We start from the raw sequence: 17287 nt of genomic DNA, 5'->3' as shown, positions 1-17287 counted from the left end.
ATCTCCCTCCAACCCCAGCTGTCAATAGAGAAGTGGGGATATTATTTCTTCATCAAGGTAAATAAGGACAGGAGCAAGACAACCACTATAGAGAAGTTCAGATGTTTACCTTTCATGCCTTGTATTGAGTTTCAGAGTTTTCTAGAATACCTCAATTTTATACTGAGCTACTTGAGGAAACTTCAAATGAAGAACAATAAATAATAGTTCCCGAGAATATCCTCTAATTCTAGATTTTGGCAGCCCAGGAATGTGAAATGGTTAATGTGAACCAAGTGGTCATTGAGATAGGTTTGAATAGGTTGTTAGGATCACACCCAATAAGGCTGCCTGCTAGGGGGCAAGATGTCTTCAAAGAACTCAGTGCACCCCATGAGAGAAAGCAGCAGCATGTGGATAAATGCCATCATGTTGAACATTTAACACCCATTCGAGAACCACAAATTGTACCATCTAAGTGGAAGATTTTCTCCTTCTTGTCTGACCTGGAAAGTGCCAGAGCACTGCTGAAAAGTAGGAAATAAAGTGGAAAGAAGAAAGAAAAGACAGATCATAGCTGTTGGGTCAGGTCTGTGCTGGGAAGGAATGGGAGAACATGGAATTGGATGTGAGATTAAATTTTTAAAATTAAATTAAACTGGAATTTTTAAATACTTGAAAATGTGACTGCTCTAGTACGTAAAAGTGCTTAGGATTTATTTGAGGCTGAGGTTTGGGATCACATTGAGCATAGTGGAGAGCAATGGTGGGAGAAGAAAAAAACTGTTTTCTTTATTGTTGTTTGTTTGTTTTAACCTCTATAGCTATTTATTGGCGTTTGAGTTTTCAAATGTAGAAAAAATATTTTTCCTTTTGTGGCCAGAAATATGTGTGTAATTTTCCATTTGAGTCAGAAGAGAATGAAGGGACAGAATACAGTGTAGGAAAAAAATAACTAGAAAGCAAAGCAATTGGAATGTGTGGAAAAATGTGTAAGCATAGTCTTTCATTCAACACTTCTTTTCCTCTACTCCTTTTGCCTAGTCTATGCTACAAGAACCAAAGAAAATGGCTACATATTGAGAAATATCAAATCCCCTTACAGACAGTACTAACTAGATAAGATGAAAAAGCATCATGGGAAGGCCAGCCACGGGTTTGCAAGGATGATTTAGAAGACATGCATGCTCTGTGGAGTGTGCCATATGCTAAAACGTTCTCTTGACTCTCCTGTTGTTCTAGTGGGCTGGATGATAGGGCGCGATGGAACGCTGTCTGTCTGCAGCAGAGACTTCTCACAGTGAGGGTATCTTGGGAAGTTGACTGCAGAGCTGCAAGTCAAGAGACTGTAGGGTTCTTACTGTATCAACAAACATGAGTTTAACTCTGAAAATGTTTTCTCAATATGAAAAAATATACTTTTTCATGATTACTAGTTTGTAAATTTCCATTTAATAAAAATAACTCGTTTAAATTAACGACGGAGGTGATACAATAAAATAGCTTCCAATAATATTGAGCATTTATCATGTGCCAGGCACTATGCTAAGCTCTTTATATGCATTTAAAAAATCTTATTTAATAGAATGGTCAAAAGGAGTAGGTTGTGGTATCCCCATTTTATGAGTGAGAAATTCAAGCCTTAAATGACATACTTCCTGCCTATGTCTACCCTGCTATTAAGTGGCACGGTAGAACATTAATCCAGATCGAAACTCCAACCTTTCATTATAGGTGCAATTTTTTTTCTTTAAAAGATACATACACACATAAGCATATATGTATATTTATTCATGTGTGTATATATAATTCATTACAATTTGAAATAAACTGCAAATATTGAGATTTATACCAATAGATTTGAAGATAATTGGAATTTTATACTATAGAGAAGATCAGACCTTTCTGAATGACAATTTACATAGTTAACTATATCTTTTCTCCCTTTCATTTATCTTTCAACAGTGTTAAGAACATGTAACATATAGAATATTAAAATTCAATTAAATGACAGAATTGACAATGCTGTATTTACTTTATGTATTTTTCATCCACAGTGTATATTTCAGATTCATTTCCCCAAATGTGATTTTTTTCTCTTCTGAGTGTCATCTTTTTAAATAATAGAGAAAGTATTTCCATTATGCTATCCCAAATTTATATATTGGTTTGATGATATTAACACATTTCAAAAATTAAACACGGGGCTATCTATCTTTATTTATCAATCTATCTAATCTCTAACTAAAGCTTGTAAGAAAATACAGCTTAAATATAGGAGATGGGGGCAGAGCAAGATGGCAGAATAGAAGGCTCCACTGATTGTCCCTTTGGCAAGGACACTGCTACACATAAAAAGCACTTTCGTAAGAACCAAAAATCAGGTGAGCACTCACAGTATTTGGTTTAAACTTCATATTGCTGAAAGATGCACTGAAGAGGTAGGAAAAACAGTCTTGAATCACTGAGACCACCACTCCTCCATTCCCCAGCAGTGGCCCCACAACACAGAAGAGAAAATCTGTTTGCTTGGGAGAGGGAGAGTGCAACAATTGTGAGACATTAAATTCAGTGTTGCTTGGTTATAGAAGAAAGCAAAACCAGACCAAACTCAGCTGATGTCCACCCACAGAGGGAATTTATTTATTTACTTATTTAAATTTTTTATTTTTTTGAGACAGAGTCTCAGTATGTCACCCAGGGTGGAGTTCAATGGCCCGATCTTGGCTCACTGCAATCTCTGCCTCCTGGGTTCAAGTGATTCTCGTGCCTCAGCCTCCCGAGTAGCTGGAATTACAGGCGCCCGCTACCATGCCCGGCTAATTTTTGTATTTTTAGTAGAGATGAGGTTTCACCATGTTGGTCAGGCTGGTCTCGAACTCCTGACCTCAGGTTATCCACCCACCTTGGCCTCCCAAAGTGCTGAGATTACAGGTGTGAGCCACAGTGCCCGGCCCGGAGGGAATATTCAAACCATCCCTAGCCAGAGGGAAATCTTCCATCCCAGTGGTCAGAACTTGAATTCCTGAAAGCCTCACCACCTCAGGCTCAAGTGCTCTGGGGCCCTAAATAAACTTGAAAGGTAGTCTAGGCCACAAGGACTGTAACTCCTAGGCAAGTCCTGTGTTGAACTGGGCTCAGAGCTAGTGGACTTGGAGAACATGTGACCTCTAAAATATCAGCTGGGGTGGAGTGCTAGGGGAGTGTTGATGCCACCCCTTTCCTAAGTCCAGGCTGCACAGCTTGCAGATCCATAAAAGATACCTTTCTCCCACTTTAGGAGAGGAAGAGGAAGAGTGGGGAGGACTTTTTCTTGCTTCTTGGATACCAGCTCAACCACAGGAGAATAGGGCACTGGTCATAGTTGTGAAGCCCTCTTTTCAGACCCTAGCTCCTGTATGACATTTCTAGACACATCCTGGACAAGAAAGGAACCCACTACCTTGAAGGGAAAGACCCAGTCTTGGCAGGATTAATCATCTGCTATGAAACGTAAAGGAGACTTTGTCTTGAACCTTAGGTACCAGCTCAGCCACAGAGGTGTAGAGAACTAAGAGGGCTCTTTGGGTCCCTGATCCCAGAAGTTGGCTCTATGACAGCATTTCTGGATCTGCCCAGGGACAGAAGGGAGCCCATTGCCCTGAAGGGTGAGTTCTAGGCCAGACAACATTTGCCAAAAGCTAACTTAAGAGACCTTGGGCCATAAGGGAACACTGGCAGTAGACTGGCAGTACTACCCCTGGGCTTGTGGTGGCAGTGGCCACATGGTGAGGCTCCTCTGCCTTTGGAAAGGAGAGGGAAGAATGGGAAGGACTGTGTCTTGTGGTTTGAGTATCAACTCAGCTGCAGTACAATAGAACACCAAGTAGACTTCTAAGGATTTTGACTCTAGTCCCTGGCTCCTGGATGGCACCTCTGGATCCACCTAGGCCCTAGGGGAACTCACCACCCTGAAAGGAAGGACACTGATCTGGCTTACTTTGCCACATGCTAATTGTAGAGCCCCAGGGCCTTGAGCAAACATAGGCAGTCCCCAGCGAGTGGTTGTAGCAGGCCATAAGTGAGGCCGAGTGCTGTGCTGGCTTCAGGTCTGACCCAGCACAGTTCCAGTGGCGGTGGCCACCAGGGCACTTATGTCACTTCATCCCCAGCTCCAGGCGGCTCAGAACAGAGAGACTCCATTTGTTTGGGAGAAAGTAAGGAAAGAGAACAAGAGTCTCTGCCTGGTAATCCAGAGAATTCTTTCAGATCTTGTTCAAGACTATCAAGGTGGTACCTCTACTAGTCTCCAAGAACTACATTACTGGGCTTGGGGTGTCCCCTAAAGCAGATACAGCTAGATAACAATACGCAAGTCCTTTCAAATACCTGGAAAAGCCTGCCCAAGAAAGGCAGGTTACAAACAAGCCCAGCCTGCAAAAACTACAATAAATGCCCAACTCTTCAATGGCCAGACACAGATAAATATCCACTAGTATCAAGACCATCCAGAAAAACGTAACTTCACCAAATGAACCAAATATGGCACTGGGGACCAATCCTGGAGAAACAGAGATATGTGACCTTTCAGACAGATAAATCAAAATAGCTGTTATGACGAAAGTTAAAAAAAAAAAAAAAAGGCCAAGAAAGAATTCAGAATTCTATCAGATAAATTTAACAAAGAGATTGAAATAATAAAGAGAATCCAACAGAAACTCTGGAGCTGAAAAATGCAACTGACACAGTGGAGAAAGCATGAGTCTTTTAATAGTAGAATTGATCTAGCAGAAGAAAGAATTAGTAAACTTTAAGATAGGCTATTTGAAAATACATGTCAGACTAGACAAAAGAAAAAAGAATAATGAAGCATACCTACAAGATTTAGAAAATAGCCTCAAAAGGGCAAATCTAAGAGTTTTGGCCTTAAAGATAAGGTAGAAAGAGATAGGGGTATAAAGTTTATTCAAATGGATAATATCAGAGAACATCCCAAACCTAGAGAAAAATGTTAACATTTAAGTACAAGAAGGTTATAGAACACCAAGCAGATTCAACCCAAAGAACAACGACTCAAGGCAGTTAATAATCAAACTCCCAAAGCTCAAGGATAAAGAAAGGATCCTAAAAACAGTAAGAGAAAGAAACAAACAAACAGTAAGAGAAAGAAACAAACAAAGGAGCTCCAATACGTCTGGCAGCAGACTTCTCAGTGGAAACTTTACAGGCCAGGAGAGAGTGGTGTGACATATTTAAAGTGCCAATGAAAAAAAACTTTGACCATAGAGTAATATATCTGGTGAAAATATCCTTCAAACATGAGGAGAAATAAAGGCTTCCCAGACAAAGAAAAGCTGAGGGATTTCATCAACACCAGACCTGTCCCACAAGAAATGCTAAAGAGAATAAATACTTCAATCAGAAAGAAAAGGACATTAATGAGCAATAAATAATCATCTGAATGTAAAAAACTCATTGGTAATAGTAAGTACACAGGAAAACACAGAATATTATAACACTGTAACTGTGGTGTATAAACTACTCTTATCCTAAATAGAAAGACTAAATGATGAACCAATAAAAAATAATAACTACAACAACATTCAAAGACATAGACAGTACAATAAGATATAAATAGAAACAGCAGAAAGTTAAAAAGGAGGCGATTAAAGTTAAGATGTAGATTTTTTACTAGTTTTCTTTTTACTTGTTTGTTTTGTTTGCAAACAGTGATAAGTTGTTACTGGCTTAAAATAATGGGTTATAAGCCAGTATTTGCAAACCTTGTGGTAACCTCAAAGCAAAAAACTTACAAGGGATACACAAAAAAAAGAAAAGAAAATTACACCATGTCACTAGAGAAAAACACCTTCACTAAAAGGAAGGCAGGAAGAAAGGAAAGAAGGAAGAATAGACCACAAAACAACCGGAAAACAAATAATAAAATGGCAGGAGTAAGTCCTTACTTATCAATAGTAACACTACATGTAAATGGACTAACCTCTCTAATCAAAAGACAGAGTGGCTGAATGGTTAAAAAAATAATACGCAATAACCTGTTTCCTACAAGCAACACACTTCACCTATAAAGACACTCATAGATTGAAAATACAGTGGTAGAAAAGCATATTTCATGCCAGTGGAAATCACAAAAGAGCAGTAGTAGTTATATTCTTATCAGAAAAAAATAAATTTCCAGACAAAAACTATAAGAAGATATAAAGAAGTTCACCATATAAAGATAAAGGGGTGAATTCAGCAAGAGGATATAACAATTTGAAATACATATGCACTCAATGCTTGAGTACCCAGATATATACAGGAAATATTATGAGAGGTAAGGAAAGAGAGATATGCCTCACTGCAATAATAGCTGGAGACTTTAATACCTCACTTTCAGCACTAGACAGACCTTCCAGACAGAAAATCAACAAAGAAACATTGGATTTAACGTACACTATGGACCAAATCCACCTAATATTTACAAAACATTTTATCCAACGGCTGAATACACATTCTTTTCATCAGCACATAGATTATTCTCAAGGATAGGCCATATGTTAGGTCACAAAAAAAATGCTCCTGAATGACCCATGGGTCAATGAAGAAATTAAGAAGGGAATTGAAAAATTTCTTGAAACAAATGATAATGGAATCACAGCATACCAAGACCTATGGGATACAGCAAACGCAATCCTGAGAGGAAAGTTCATAGCTATAAGTGCCTAAATCATTAAAAAAAAAAAAAAAAGAAAAACTTCAAATAAACAACCTAATGAGGCATCCTAAGGAACTAGAAAAGCAAGAGTAAACCAAACCCAAAATTAGTAGAAGAAAAATACAATAAAGATCAGAGCAGAAATAAATGAAATGAAAACAATACAAAAGATCAATAGAACAAAAAGTTTTTTTTTAAGTTAAAATGAACAAATCTTTAGCCAGACTAAGAAAAAGAGTACACAAATAAGCAAAATCAGACATAAAAAGGAGACATTGCATCTGACACTGCAGAAATTCAAAGGATCATTGGTGGCTACTATGAGCAACTATGTGCCAATAAATTGGAATATCTAGAAGAAATGGACAAATTTCTAGACACATATAACCTATCAAGATTGAACTATGAATAAATTCAAAACTTAAGCAGATCAATAATGTGTGATTGAAGCTGTAATAAATGGGCATCCAGAGGGGAAAAAAAGAAGCCTCAGACTCAATGGCTTCACTGCTGAATTCTACCAAACATTTAAAAAAGAACTAAAACCAATCCTACTCAAACTATTTCAAAAAATAGAGAAGGAGGGAACACTTCCAAATTCATTCTATGAGGCCAGTATTACCCTGGTACCAAAAATAGACAAAGACATATCAAAAAAGAAAAAAGAAAGACCTATAGGCTGTTATCACTGATAAGTATCAATGCAAAATTTCTCAACAAAATACCAGCAAACTGAATTCAATAACATATTAAAATTCATTCATCATGACCAAGTGGAATTTATCCCTGGGATGCAAGGCAAATTCAACATACACAAATAAGTCAGTGTGATACATTACACTAACGGAATGAAGGACAAAACACCTATGACCATTTCAATTGATGTTGAAAAAGCATTTGATAAAATTCAGCATCTCTTCATGATAAAAATTCTCAACAAACTGGGTATAGAAGGAATATAACTCAACATCATAAAAATCATATATGATGAACTCACAGCTAGTATTATATTAAATGGGGAAAGACTGAAAGCCTTTCTTCCTAGATCTGGAACATGACAAGGATGCCCACTTTCACCACTGTTTTTCAACATAGTACTGGAAGTCCTAGCTAGAGCAATCAGACAGGAGAAATATATAAAAGGCATCCAAACTGGAAAGGAAGACATCAACTCCTTCTTGTTTGCAGATGATATAATCTTATGTTTGGGAAAATCTAAAGACCCCATCAAAAAACAATTAGAACTGATGAACAAATTTAGTAAATTTTCAGGAAACAAAATCAACATACAAAAATCAGTAGCATTTTTATATGCAAACTGTGAACAATCTGAAAAAGAAATCAAGAAACTTATCTTATTTACAATAGCTACAAATAAAATACAATACTTAGGAATTAACCAAATAAATGAAATATCTCTATAATGAAAATTGTAAAACACTGATGCAATAAATTGAAAAGGACACAAAATAATAGAAAGATATTCCATGTTCATGAATTGTAAGAAACAATATTGTTAAAATGTCCATACTATCCAAAGCAATCTAGAGATTTAATGCAATCCCTATCAAAATAACAATGATATTCTATAACAATGATATTCTTCACAGAAATAGAAAAAAACAATTCTTAAGTTTATATCAGATCACAAAAGAGCTAGAATAGCCAAAACTATCCTAAGCAAAAATAACAAAACTGGTGGAATCACATTACCAGACTTCAAATTATACTTGAGAGCTACAGTGATCAAAACAGTATGGCCCTGGCATAAAAACAGATGCATGAACTAATGGAACAAAATGGAAGACCCCAACATAAATCCATACATCTACAATGAACTTACTTTCAATAAAAGTTCTCAGAACATACATCAAGGAAAGGACAGTCTCTTCACTAAATAGTTCTGGGAAAACTGGGTATCTATATGCAGAAAAATGAAACTAGACTCTTATCTCTTGCCACATAAAAATCAAATCAAAATGTATTAAAGATTTAAATCTAAGACCTCAAAATATGAAACTACTACAGGAAAACATTGGGGAAATTCTGCAAGACAACGGAGTGGGCAAAGACTTCTTAAGCAATATACCACAAGCACAGGAAACTAAAGCAAAAATAGACAAATGGGATAATTTAAAAAGCTGCACAGCAAAGGAAACAGTAAACAAGTGAAGAGACAACCCACAGAATGGGAGAAAATATTTGCAAACTACCTATCTGCCAAAGGATTAATAAACAGAATATATAAAGAAGTCAAACAATTATCTAGGAAAAAAAATCAAAAAATCCTATTCAAAAAATGGGCAAAAGATTTGAATAGACATTTCTCAAAAGAAGACGTATAAATGGCAAACAGGCATATGAAAAGGTGCTCAAGATCATTGATCATCAGGGGAATGCAAATCAAAACTTCAGTAAGATATAATTTCACCCCAGTTTACATGGCTTATATCAAAAAGACAGGCAATAACAAATGCTAGTGAGGATCTAGAGAAAAGGGAACCCTCATACACTGTTGGTGGGGACATAAATTAGTACAACACTATGGAGAACAGTTTGGAGGGTTCTCAGAAAACTAAAAATAGAGCTACCATATGATTTACCAATCCCACTCCTAGGTATATACCCAAAAGAAAGGAAATTAGTTTATTGAAGAGATATCTGCACTCCCATGTTTATTGCAGTAATATTCACCATAGCTAATATCTGGAAGCAACTTAAATGTCCATCAGCAGATGAATGGATAAAGAAAATGTGGTACTTGTACACAATGTAGTATTATTGAGCCATACAAAAGAATGAAATCCTGTCATTTGCAACAACATGGATGGATCTGGAGATCATCGTATTAAGTGAAATAAGCCAGGCACAGAAAGACAAACATCACATGTTCTCACTCATTGGTAAGAGCTAAAAATTAAAACAATCAAACTCATGTAAACAGAGAGTAGAAGGATGGTTACCAGAGGCTGGGAAGTGTAGTTGGTAGTGGGGGTTGGGGGGAAGGGAAGATGGTTAATGGATACAAAAAAATAGTTAGAAAGAATAAATAAGACCTAGTATTTGCTAGCATAACAGGGTGACTATAGTAAAAAAATAATTTAATTGTACATTTTAAACTGACTAAAAGTGTATTATTGGATTGTTTGAAACACAAAGGATAGATGCTTGAGGGGATGAATACCCTATTTATCCTGATATGATTACTAAGCATTGTATGCCTGTATCAAAATATCTCATGTAACCCCAAAACATATATACCTACTGTATAACCACATAAATTAAAAATGAAACATGTGCATAAAAATATATATTTGTATTATTATTTTGACATCCTAATATGAAGAAATTGGACTGAACCAATTTATCTTAGCTTTGCTGACTATCAAGAATGTTTCTTTCCTTTTTTTTTTTTTTCTTTTTTGAGAGAGTCTCACTCTCTCGCCCAGGCTGGAGTGCAGTGGTACAATGTCTGCTCAGTGCAACCTCTGCCTCCCGGGTTCTCACGCCTCAGTCATCTGAATAGCTAAAATTACAGGCATGTGCCACCATGCCTGGCTGATTTTTGTAGGTTTAGCAGAGATGGTTTTTGCCATGTTGGCCAGGCTGGTCTCGAATTCCTGGGCTTAGATGATCCCTATGCTTCAGCGTCCCGAAGTGCTGAGATTATAAGCATGAGCCACCGTGCCTGACCGAGTAGTTCTTGATGACCGGAAAATTCAAAATATACTCTTCAGAAAAATTGTAAAGAAAAATTCTGTTTTTTGGTATGCAGAAAAGGAGCGATTCTATGACAGAAACGGTTCACTGCACTGCTTTGGAATTTAGAATATTCTATTAAATAAGTGAACCTTAAAGAGGCATACCACTTTCAATTCAACATCCCTAATGTGAGACCTTTTTTCTCCCAAGAAGCTCTATTTTCAAAGTTTAGTTGGATCTTTAGAACAGCATTATCTTTTAAAATACTGGATATGTACTTAATAGAGGCAGAGTGCATCATTTGAGAGGATGTCTCCAGATATTGGTGTCTCTTTAAATCTGTGCTGCCTGACAAAACAGGCACATAACTCAACACTTGGTTCAACACCATTAGTAGCTCTAACCCTATGTAGTACCACAGTACAGGAAGCATAAAGTATGCAATACAAACCTTCCTCAACTCACTTTCAAAGGAGAGTACTTCGTGCATTTTTCATGCTACTTCTCTTCCATAAGATTTTAATGGACTAAAGTATGTCATGTATATAGAACTCATGATAAAATAGAGACAGGCAAATACATGATTGAGGTAGCTGCAGAAATAGATATTCTTTTAAAATGCATAATCTGAATACACTTTAGCTTGAAATGTAAAAGTGATCTTGCTAAAATGCTTTTTAATAGCACAAGGAGATTCATACCATAAAAAGTTGAGAAGGATTATTCATCCCAAATGGATTATTTATTTTTGAAATGAATATTTATAGAGAGCCTCTGAATTAGGCAGTAATCTTTGCCTTTGTTTAAACACAATTAACAATATGCAAAGTAAGGCAGCGCTTTTTAGAAAATATGTGAGCATAAGTACTACTATTGGCAGTCATTTCAGTATCTGCACAGTGAGTACATAAAATGAAGAACAACTAACCTGTTATGCTCTTAATTAATGAACACCTGTACACAATGAAAGCATGGCTGGTTTTCTGGATGCATGAAAATCTAACCAGGCAATTAATGTTTAATTTAAAATTCATGCTATTGAAAAGGTAGCAGAAAAAACAACTTATAATAGGCAAATCACAAAAGTGGAGAAGTTGGATTTTCTGTGGATGAATCTTTTCCAACATATTTAAGCCATTTTACCTTTTATTTTTTTGGTTGTTTAATTTTTATATAGAAAAAATTGAACATCTTTTGTATTGTTATTTACTTTTAATGTGATAATTTGATCATGTGGATTTTTTTGGCAATTAAACTTTTAAGTTCACGGGTACGTGTGCAGGTTTGTTACACAGGTAAACTTGTGACATGGGGGTTTGTTGTACAGATTATTTCATCACCCAGGTATTAAGCCTTTGAGCATATACCCAGTAATGGGAGTATCGGGTCAAAAGTTATTTCTGTTTTTAGGTCTTTGAGGAGTTGTCATACTTTCTTCCACAATGGTTGACCTAATTTATACTCCCACCAACAGTGTATAAGTGTTCCTTTTTCTCTGCAACCTTGCCAGCATCTGTTATTTTTTGACTTTTTAGTAATAGCCATTGTGACTGGCATGAGATGGTATCTCATTTGTGGTTTTAATATCATTGCATTTTGTATTTCTCTGATGATCAGTGATGTTGAGCTTTTTCTGATATGATTGTTGGCCACATGTATGTCTTCTTTTGAAAAGTGTCTACACATATCCTTTGTGCACTTTTTAATGGGGCTGTTTGTTTTTATCTTGTAAATTTGTTTAAGTTCCTTATAGATGCTGGATATTAGACCTTTATCAGATATAGAGTTTGCAAAAATTTTATCATATTCTGTGGGTTATCTGTTTACTCTGTTGACAGTTTCTTTCGCTGTGCAGAAGCTCTTAAGTTTAATTAGAACCCATTTGTCAATTTTTGTTTTTGCTGTAATTGCTTTTGTCATCTTCATCATGAAATCTTTGCCTGTTCCTATGACCAGAATGGTATCACCTAGGTTGTTTTCTAGGGTTTTGATAGTTTTGTATCTTACATTTAAGTCTTTAATCCATCTTGAGTTAATTTTTGTATACGGTGAAAGGAAGTGGTCCAGTTTCAATCTTCTGCATGTGGCTAGCCAGTTATCTCAGCACCATTTATTGAATAGGGAATCCTTTCCCCAGTGCTTGTTTTTGTCAGGTTTGTCAAAAATCAGATGGTTGTAGGAGTTAGTCCATATTTCTGCACGCTCTATTCTGTTCCACTCAACTATATGTCTGTTTTAGTACCAGTACCATGCTGTTTTGGTTACTGTAGTGCTGTAGTATAGTTTGAAGTTGGGTAACATATTGCCTCCGGCTTTCTTCTTTTTGCTTAGAATTGCCGTCGCTATTTGGACTCTTTTTTGGTTCATATGAATTTTAAAATAGTTTTGTTAGTTCAGTGAAGAATGTTAATGGTAGTTTAATAGAAATACCATAAACTCTATAAATTGCTTTGGGCAGTATGTTCATTTTAATGATATTGAATCTTTATCTTTGAGTGCTAGCGGGTTCCTGAGTGCCTGTCTCCCTGGGTACATTCACCACAGTGGCAGAGGCAATGCAGTGGAGGTTGGGCCTGGGGCGAGGGTGGTGGTGGGGGGTGCCTGATGACAACTGTGTGCCTGCTTGCACTGGAGGTGGTGTTGGCTGGGGGCGGGGCACTGACAGGCGCAGGTCTGGGTGCCTTCTCTGCTCTGCAAGCCGGTGGGGTCACTCAGGGTGGGGGAGGATCCGCTGTCATCTGTGCATTCTTAACGCAAGGGTGGGGTACTTGTTGGGGCAGAGCTTGCTGGCTCTGTACCCACCAAGACTCTGTCTGCAATGGTGGTTGGCAGGGGAAGGGGGAGCAGACTGTACTACCAGGCGCTGTCAGGGCAAGGAAAGCAAACCCAAATCCCCACTCCTACCCCTAAGCAGACACGCCCAGCACACTCATGTGGGAGTTGCCCCATGGAGGAATGTCGCGGACGCTGCGGCTGCAGTGTGGGGAAAGACTGTGCAGGCTGGTGAGTGGCCATAGGAGCCGCCCCGCTTAAGCTCTCTGCCTTTCAGTCAGGGTCTGCCAGAGCAGAAGCTATTGTGAGGCCTCTCAAGGCTCCCGAGGGCGCCCTGCAAGCAGGCGTGGCCATACTGAGGCCCTGGGAGAGGCCAGCAGACTAAGGTGTTACTCAGGTGGGACTGGCCCCATCTGATGGGCAAAACTGCCTTACAGAGTTCAGGACAGACAGAAAGTTCCCCTAGGGCTAAAAGTCTCCTATGGAGCAAATCGAACCTAGGGGGATGGCCGTCCCTGACCATGCTTCACTACAGATGTTCTTGCACCAGGCCCTCTGGGCTCCACATCAGCTGGCTTGCAGCTCCTACCACTTGTGTGTGCAACTCTCCCTGCCAAGTCCAGAGTCCGTGGTGGTCTAGGGGGTCTCCTTCTGCTGGGGTTCCAGAGGCCTGTGGCAAGAGTGGGTTGCTCCTTGCCAGTTCAACTCACCAATTCCCCCAGAGCTGTTGGGGGCCAGAAATAAGTCTGGGTGTGCTGTAGCCCCACGTAGGGGTCCCAACGTTCTCCCGCAATCAGCCCAACCTCTGTATTTTCCCTGTGTCCACTCTCAGTGCCTTCCCTGTGAAGATCTGTTAGGAGCACGCTAGTCTTCTGGCTCCCTCAGCAGGAGCTGTTCGATTTGTCTTGAGTCTAGTGGGCCATCTTGGGATTTGTTTAGTTTCTTTTCCCTCCCTCCCTTCCTCCATTCTCCTTCCTTCCTTCCTTCTGAGAGGGCCATAATATGTTTTAGAGAAAAAGTCAACTGTTTTGATAGTTTATTTTAATGATTATAAGCTTTGTTTAATTTGTTAGAGGTCAAAAGTCATATTTTTGGTTCAGTTCTATAACTATAATACACAATGGACACAGTTAATTCTTAGTCTTGCATGTACATGTGTATCTGACATATGTACTGGTGTGTGTAGGGGGATATAAAGGAAAAAATTGTTCCCTTTAAAAATATGACATGTTGAGTACCAGTACCGAACACTGTTCTAGGTTTCAATATAGGACAGTGAACGTATATGACAAACCTTCATTTTCAGTGCACTTTTATTTGAGACTCATCTATTATCATTGAGCATAAAAATATGAGCGTTTGTTATTTTTTCCTCCATGTACCTATCCCTGATCCTCCTCTTTCTATTGTTTTCATATTGTTCTTATCAACATTATTAATGTTTGTGTTCCCCTAAGTAAATGTGTAACCAGATACTTTCTTAATGTACAATATTGGAGGGACATAAAAGACCTCAATAAGACTTTGTCCAAAGTCATAAAAAATCTACTCAGAAAATTTCTGTATTCCTTATTTCTTTATTTTTCTGCTCCTTCCAGATGATAGGCAAGATATCTTAAAATTCAAATAGAGCTGTTAATTCCTCAGTCATTAGAAACATTTTATCAGATATGCTTTTTCTAAAAGCTGAGAATAATGTAATGTTTTCAAAGTCAAGGAGCAGATTGGTATTTATTTTACATAGAAACTTCAGGAAGGCAGTAGGTCAAGGAAGGACAATGTTTACTATTTGCAAAGTGTAATTTATATGGGTTTGGTGGTGAAAGGTAACATAAAAGAGTTCTAAGGAAGTACACTGTAATTTAAGTAAAGTATCACTGGAAAAAAAGAAGGTGAGCCGATTTATTCTGAATCTTAAGCGTACGCTATATTGAATGAGTATATTATTAGAAGAATAAATGAACTGCTTCAATTTCATGGTAACCTGAAGATGAGTACAAGGATTGGGAGAAAATTGAAGCATTTAGATGACTGTATTTGTGGAAACAAGGAGAAAAAGTTCTGAGAACAAATAAAATGAAATAATTATTTTAAAGAAAATAATTTTATGATGTTTAGGTAAATGAATCAGGACAAATTATGCTAAAGCAAGCAATGGAGCAATCATGGTTAATTCAACTCACTTTCAAGATGATTAGAAGCATACCAAATCCAATCTGACTCTTCCAAATTTTTACCTGCTTCATTCGTGCGGATCATTCGAGATGGGGTGCTTGGATCTCCTGTCCCAATAGGGTTGGTGGCCACCACTCGAAATTCATATTCCACCCAGGGATTTAGGTCCACAGCCATGGCTGACTCCATGTCCCCTGTTATGATTTCTGGGACTATAGAAAGGAAGGAAATTTCATGTCATTAGGAGGACTAGAAATATGCTACAAATGGCAATCAAGAATATTAATGCTACTGAGAGAATTAGAAGGCTAATGCATATTTCCTCACAACACGTGGTCATGGTGTCACTTCCAGCGTCATTAGTAAAATGAAAATCAATCTTCAGGGAGTGAGCACTTACATATGTCAAAGTTTGTTGGAGTTAATTAGAACTGTTTCATTTTATCTTTACACAAACCTTGCCATTAGGTACACTAATAATTATTTCATCAATCCCTCAGCCCCAGATAAGGGGCCAATTAGAACTATAATTTAAACAGTTTTCTTTCAATTTCCAGGAAATTTTTTGAGTAGTTTGCTCTCCCAGTTCTGGCAAACATGTTTAGTCACTTGGTAATTCCAAGCAGCAAATTAAGAATATATCTCTCTAATTTAAAAACACAGTTTGTGATATCTGAGTAGAAACACTGAATTCTTCTTAGAGTGATTTTTGTACTACATTTACATTTTTTGTACTACATTTAAATTTTCATCAGGGCATAACATTGTTTGTCAATACAATTACCATTAGTGAAGTATTTTTACATGGCATACATGCTTCGTTTGGGACTGCTTTTCTTGTTCACTCATCTCTGCTGTCTAGGAAATGTTTCTAAACATTTGTTACAGGAGTGAAAAGGCAGAATGTGGAGAATCTCCCTTACAGCATGCAAAGATCCTCTGGATTTATATCATTCTTGGATTTCTTTGTAGGCATGGCAGTAGAGCCGGGGTGGGAGTTGGGGATCTTGATTTGAGGACTCAATTCTGTTTTTACCACAGCAAGGTGGAATGAAATCACCTTGGATTTTCCATGAAAATCTCTTCTGAAAGGTACCAAAAGAATGTTACTAAATAAGTAGCTCTGTGAAAGCTGAATGCTCAGAGCATAGGCAGTGTGAGCTGCCCGACAAATCTCACAGCACTGCAGGGCTGATGTGTTTTTTTAAAGTAGTGACATGAAGACGTGGAAAAAAAAAAACAACAACTTTTCCCTCTTGCTGCACTGGCAACTGAGCAGTACGCTTGGAGTCTAAGAGGTGGGTGAGGGAAAGGCCAGTGTCAGACCACAGCTTGGTGAAATGCCAAGCTATGCTTGACAAACATACAAAAGAGAAGAAGGGATTGCCAGATAATGCTCAGCCTTCTCTAGCCCAGAACCTACACTGTATCACCAATACTTGCATTGGGAGCACCAGGACTTAACATCACTGCTTAATTTACTTATATTTATATAAGTCATCTCAAGTAACTCCAGACATCTGGACCATGCTCATCCCTTTTATTCTAACCTCCTGAGAATTCTGCCGATTTCCTCTTCTGCTCAGCTCATATCTCTCCCTCATTCTTGAAGTTCTTCCACTGTGACAGTTGGAATTTATGATCTGTCATTAGCAAAATCCCCTATATACTTAATCTCCTCTCTGGGCATTCCTACAACTTTTTACTCCATTAGAAACTAAAGAAATTTTACCTTTATTAAGGGGTGGACCTCTTTTTAAATTTTTTTATTTTTTATTTTATTATTATTATACTTTAAGTTTTAGGGTACATGTGTACAATGTGCAGGTTTGTTACATATGTATACATGTGCCATGTTGGTGTGCTGCACCCATTAACTCGTCATTTAACATTAGGTATATTTCCTAATGCTATCCCTCCCCCCTCCCCCGACCCCACAACAGTCCCCGGAGTGTGATGTTC

General features: G+C 37.8%; 1 protein-coding gene across 1 annotated transcript in view; it reads right to left on the bottom strand.

Moving 5' to 3' along the window:
* The window catches only part of CNTN5 (contactin 5), an 807282-nt gene that overhangs the window by 70358 nt on the left and 719637 nt on the right, over window positions 1-17287 (bottom strand). Inside the window, exon 16 of the mRNA XM_063671374.1 lies at window positions 15388-15537. Within this exon, the coding sequence (XP_063527444.1) occupies window positions 15388-15537 (150 nt within the window). The remainder of the gene's footprint in view (window positions 1-15387; window positions 15538-17287) is intronic.

This window comes from Pongo pygmaeus, chromosome 9, assembly GCF_028885625.2.
Source record: "Pongo pygmaeus isolate AG05252 chromosome 9, NHGRI_mPonPyg2-v2.0_pri, whole genome shotgun sequence".
NCBI lineage: Eukaryota > Metazoa > Chordata > Mammalia > Primates > Hominidae > Pongo > Pongo pygmaeus.
This window is presented reverse-complemented; position numbering and strand designations above follow the sequence as displayed.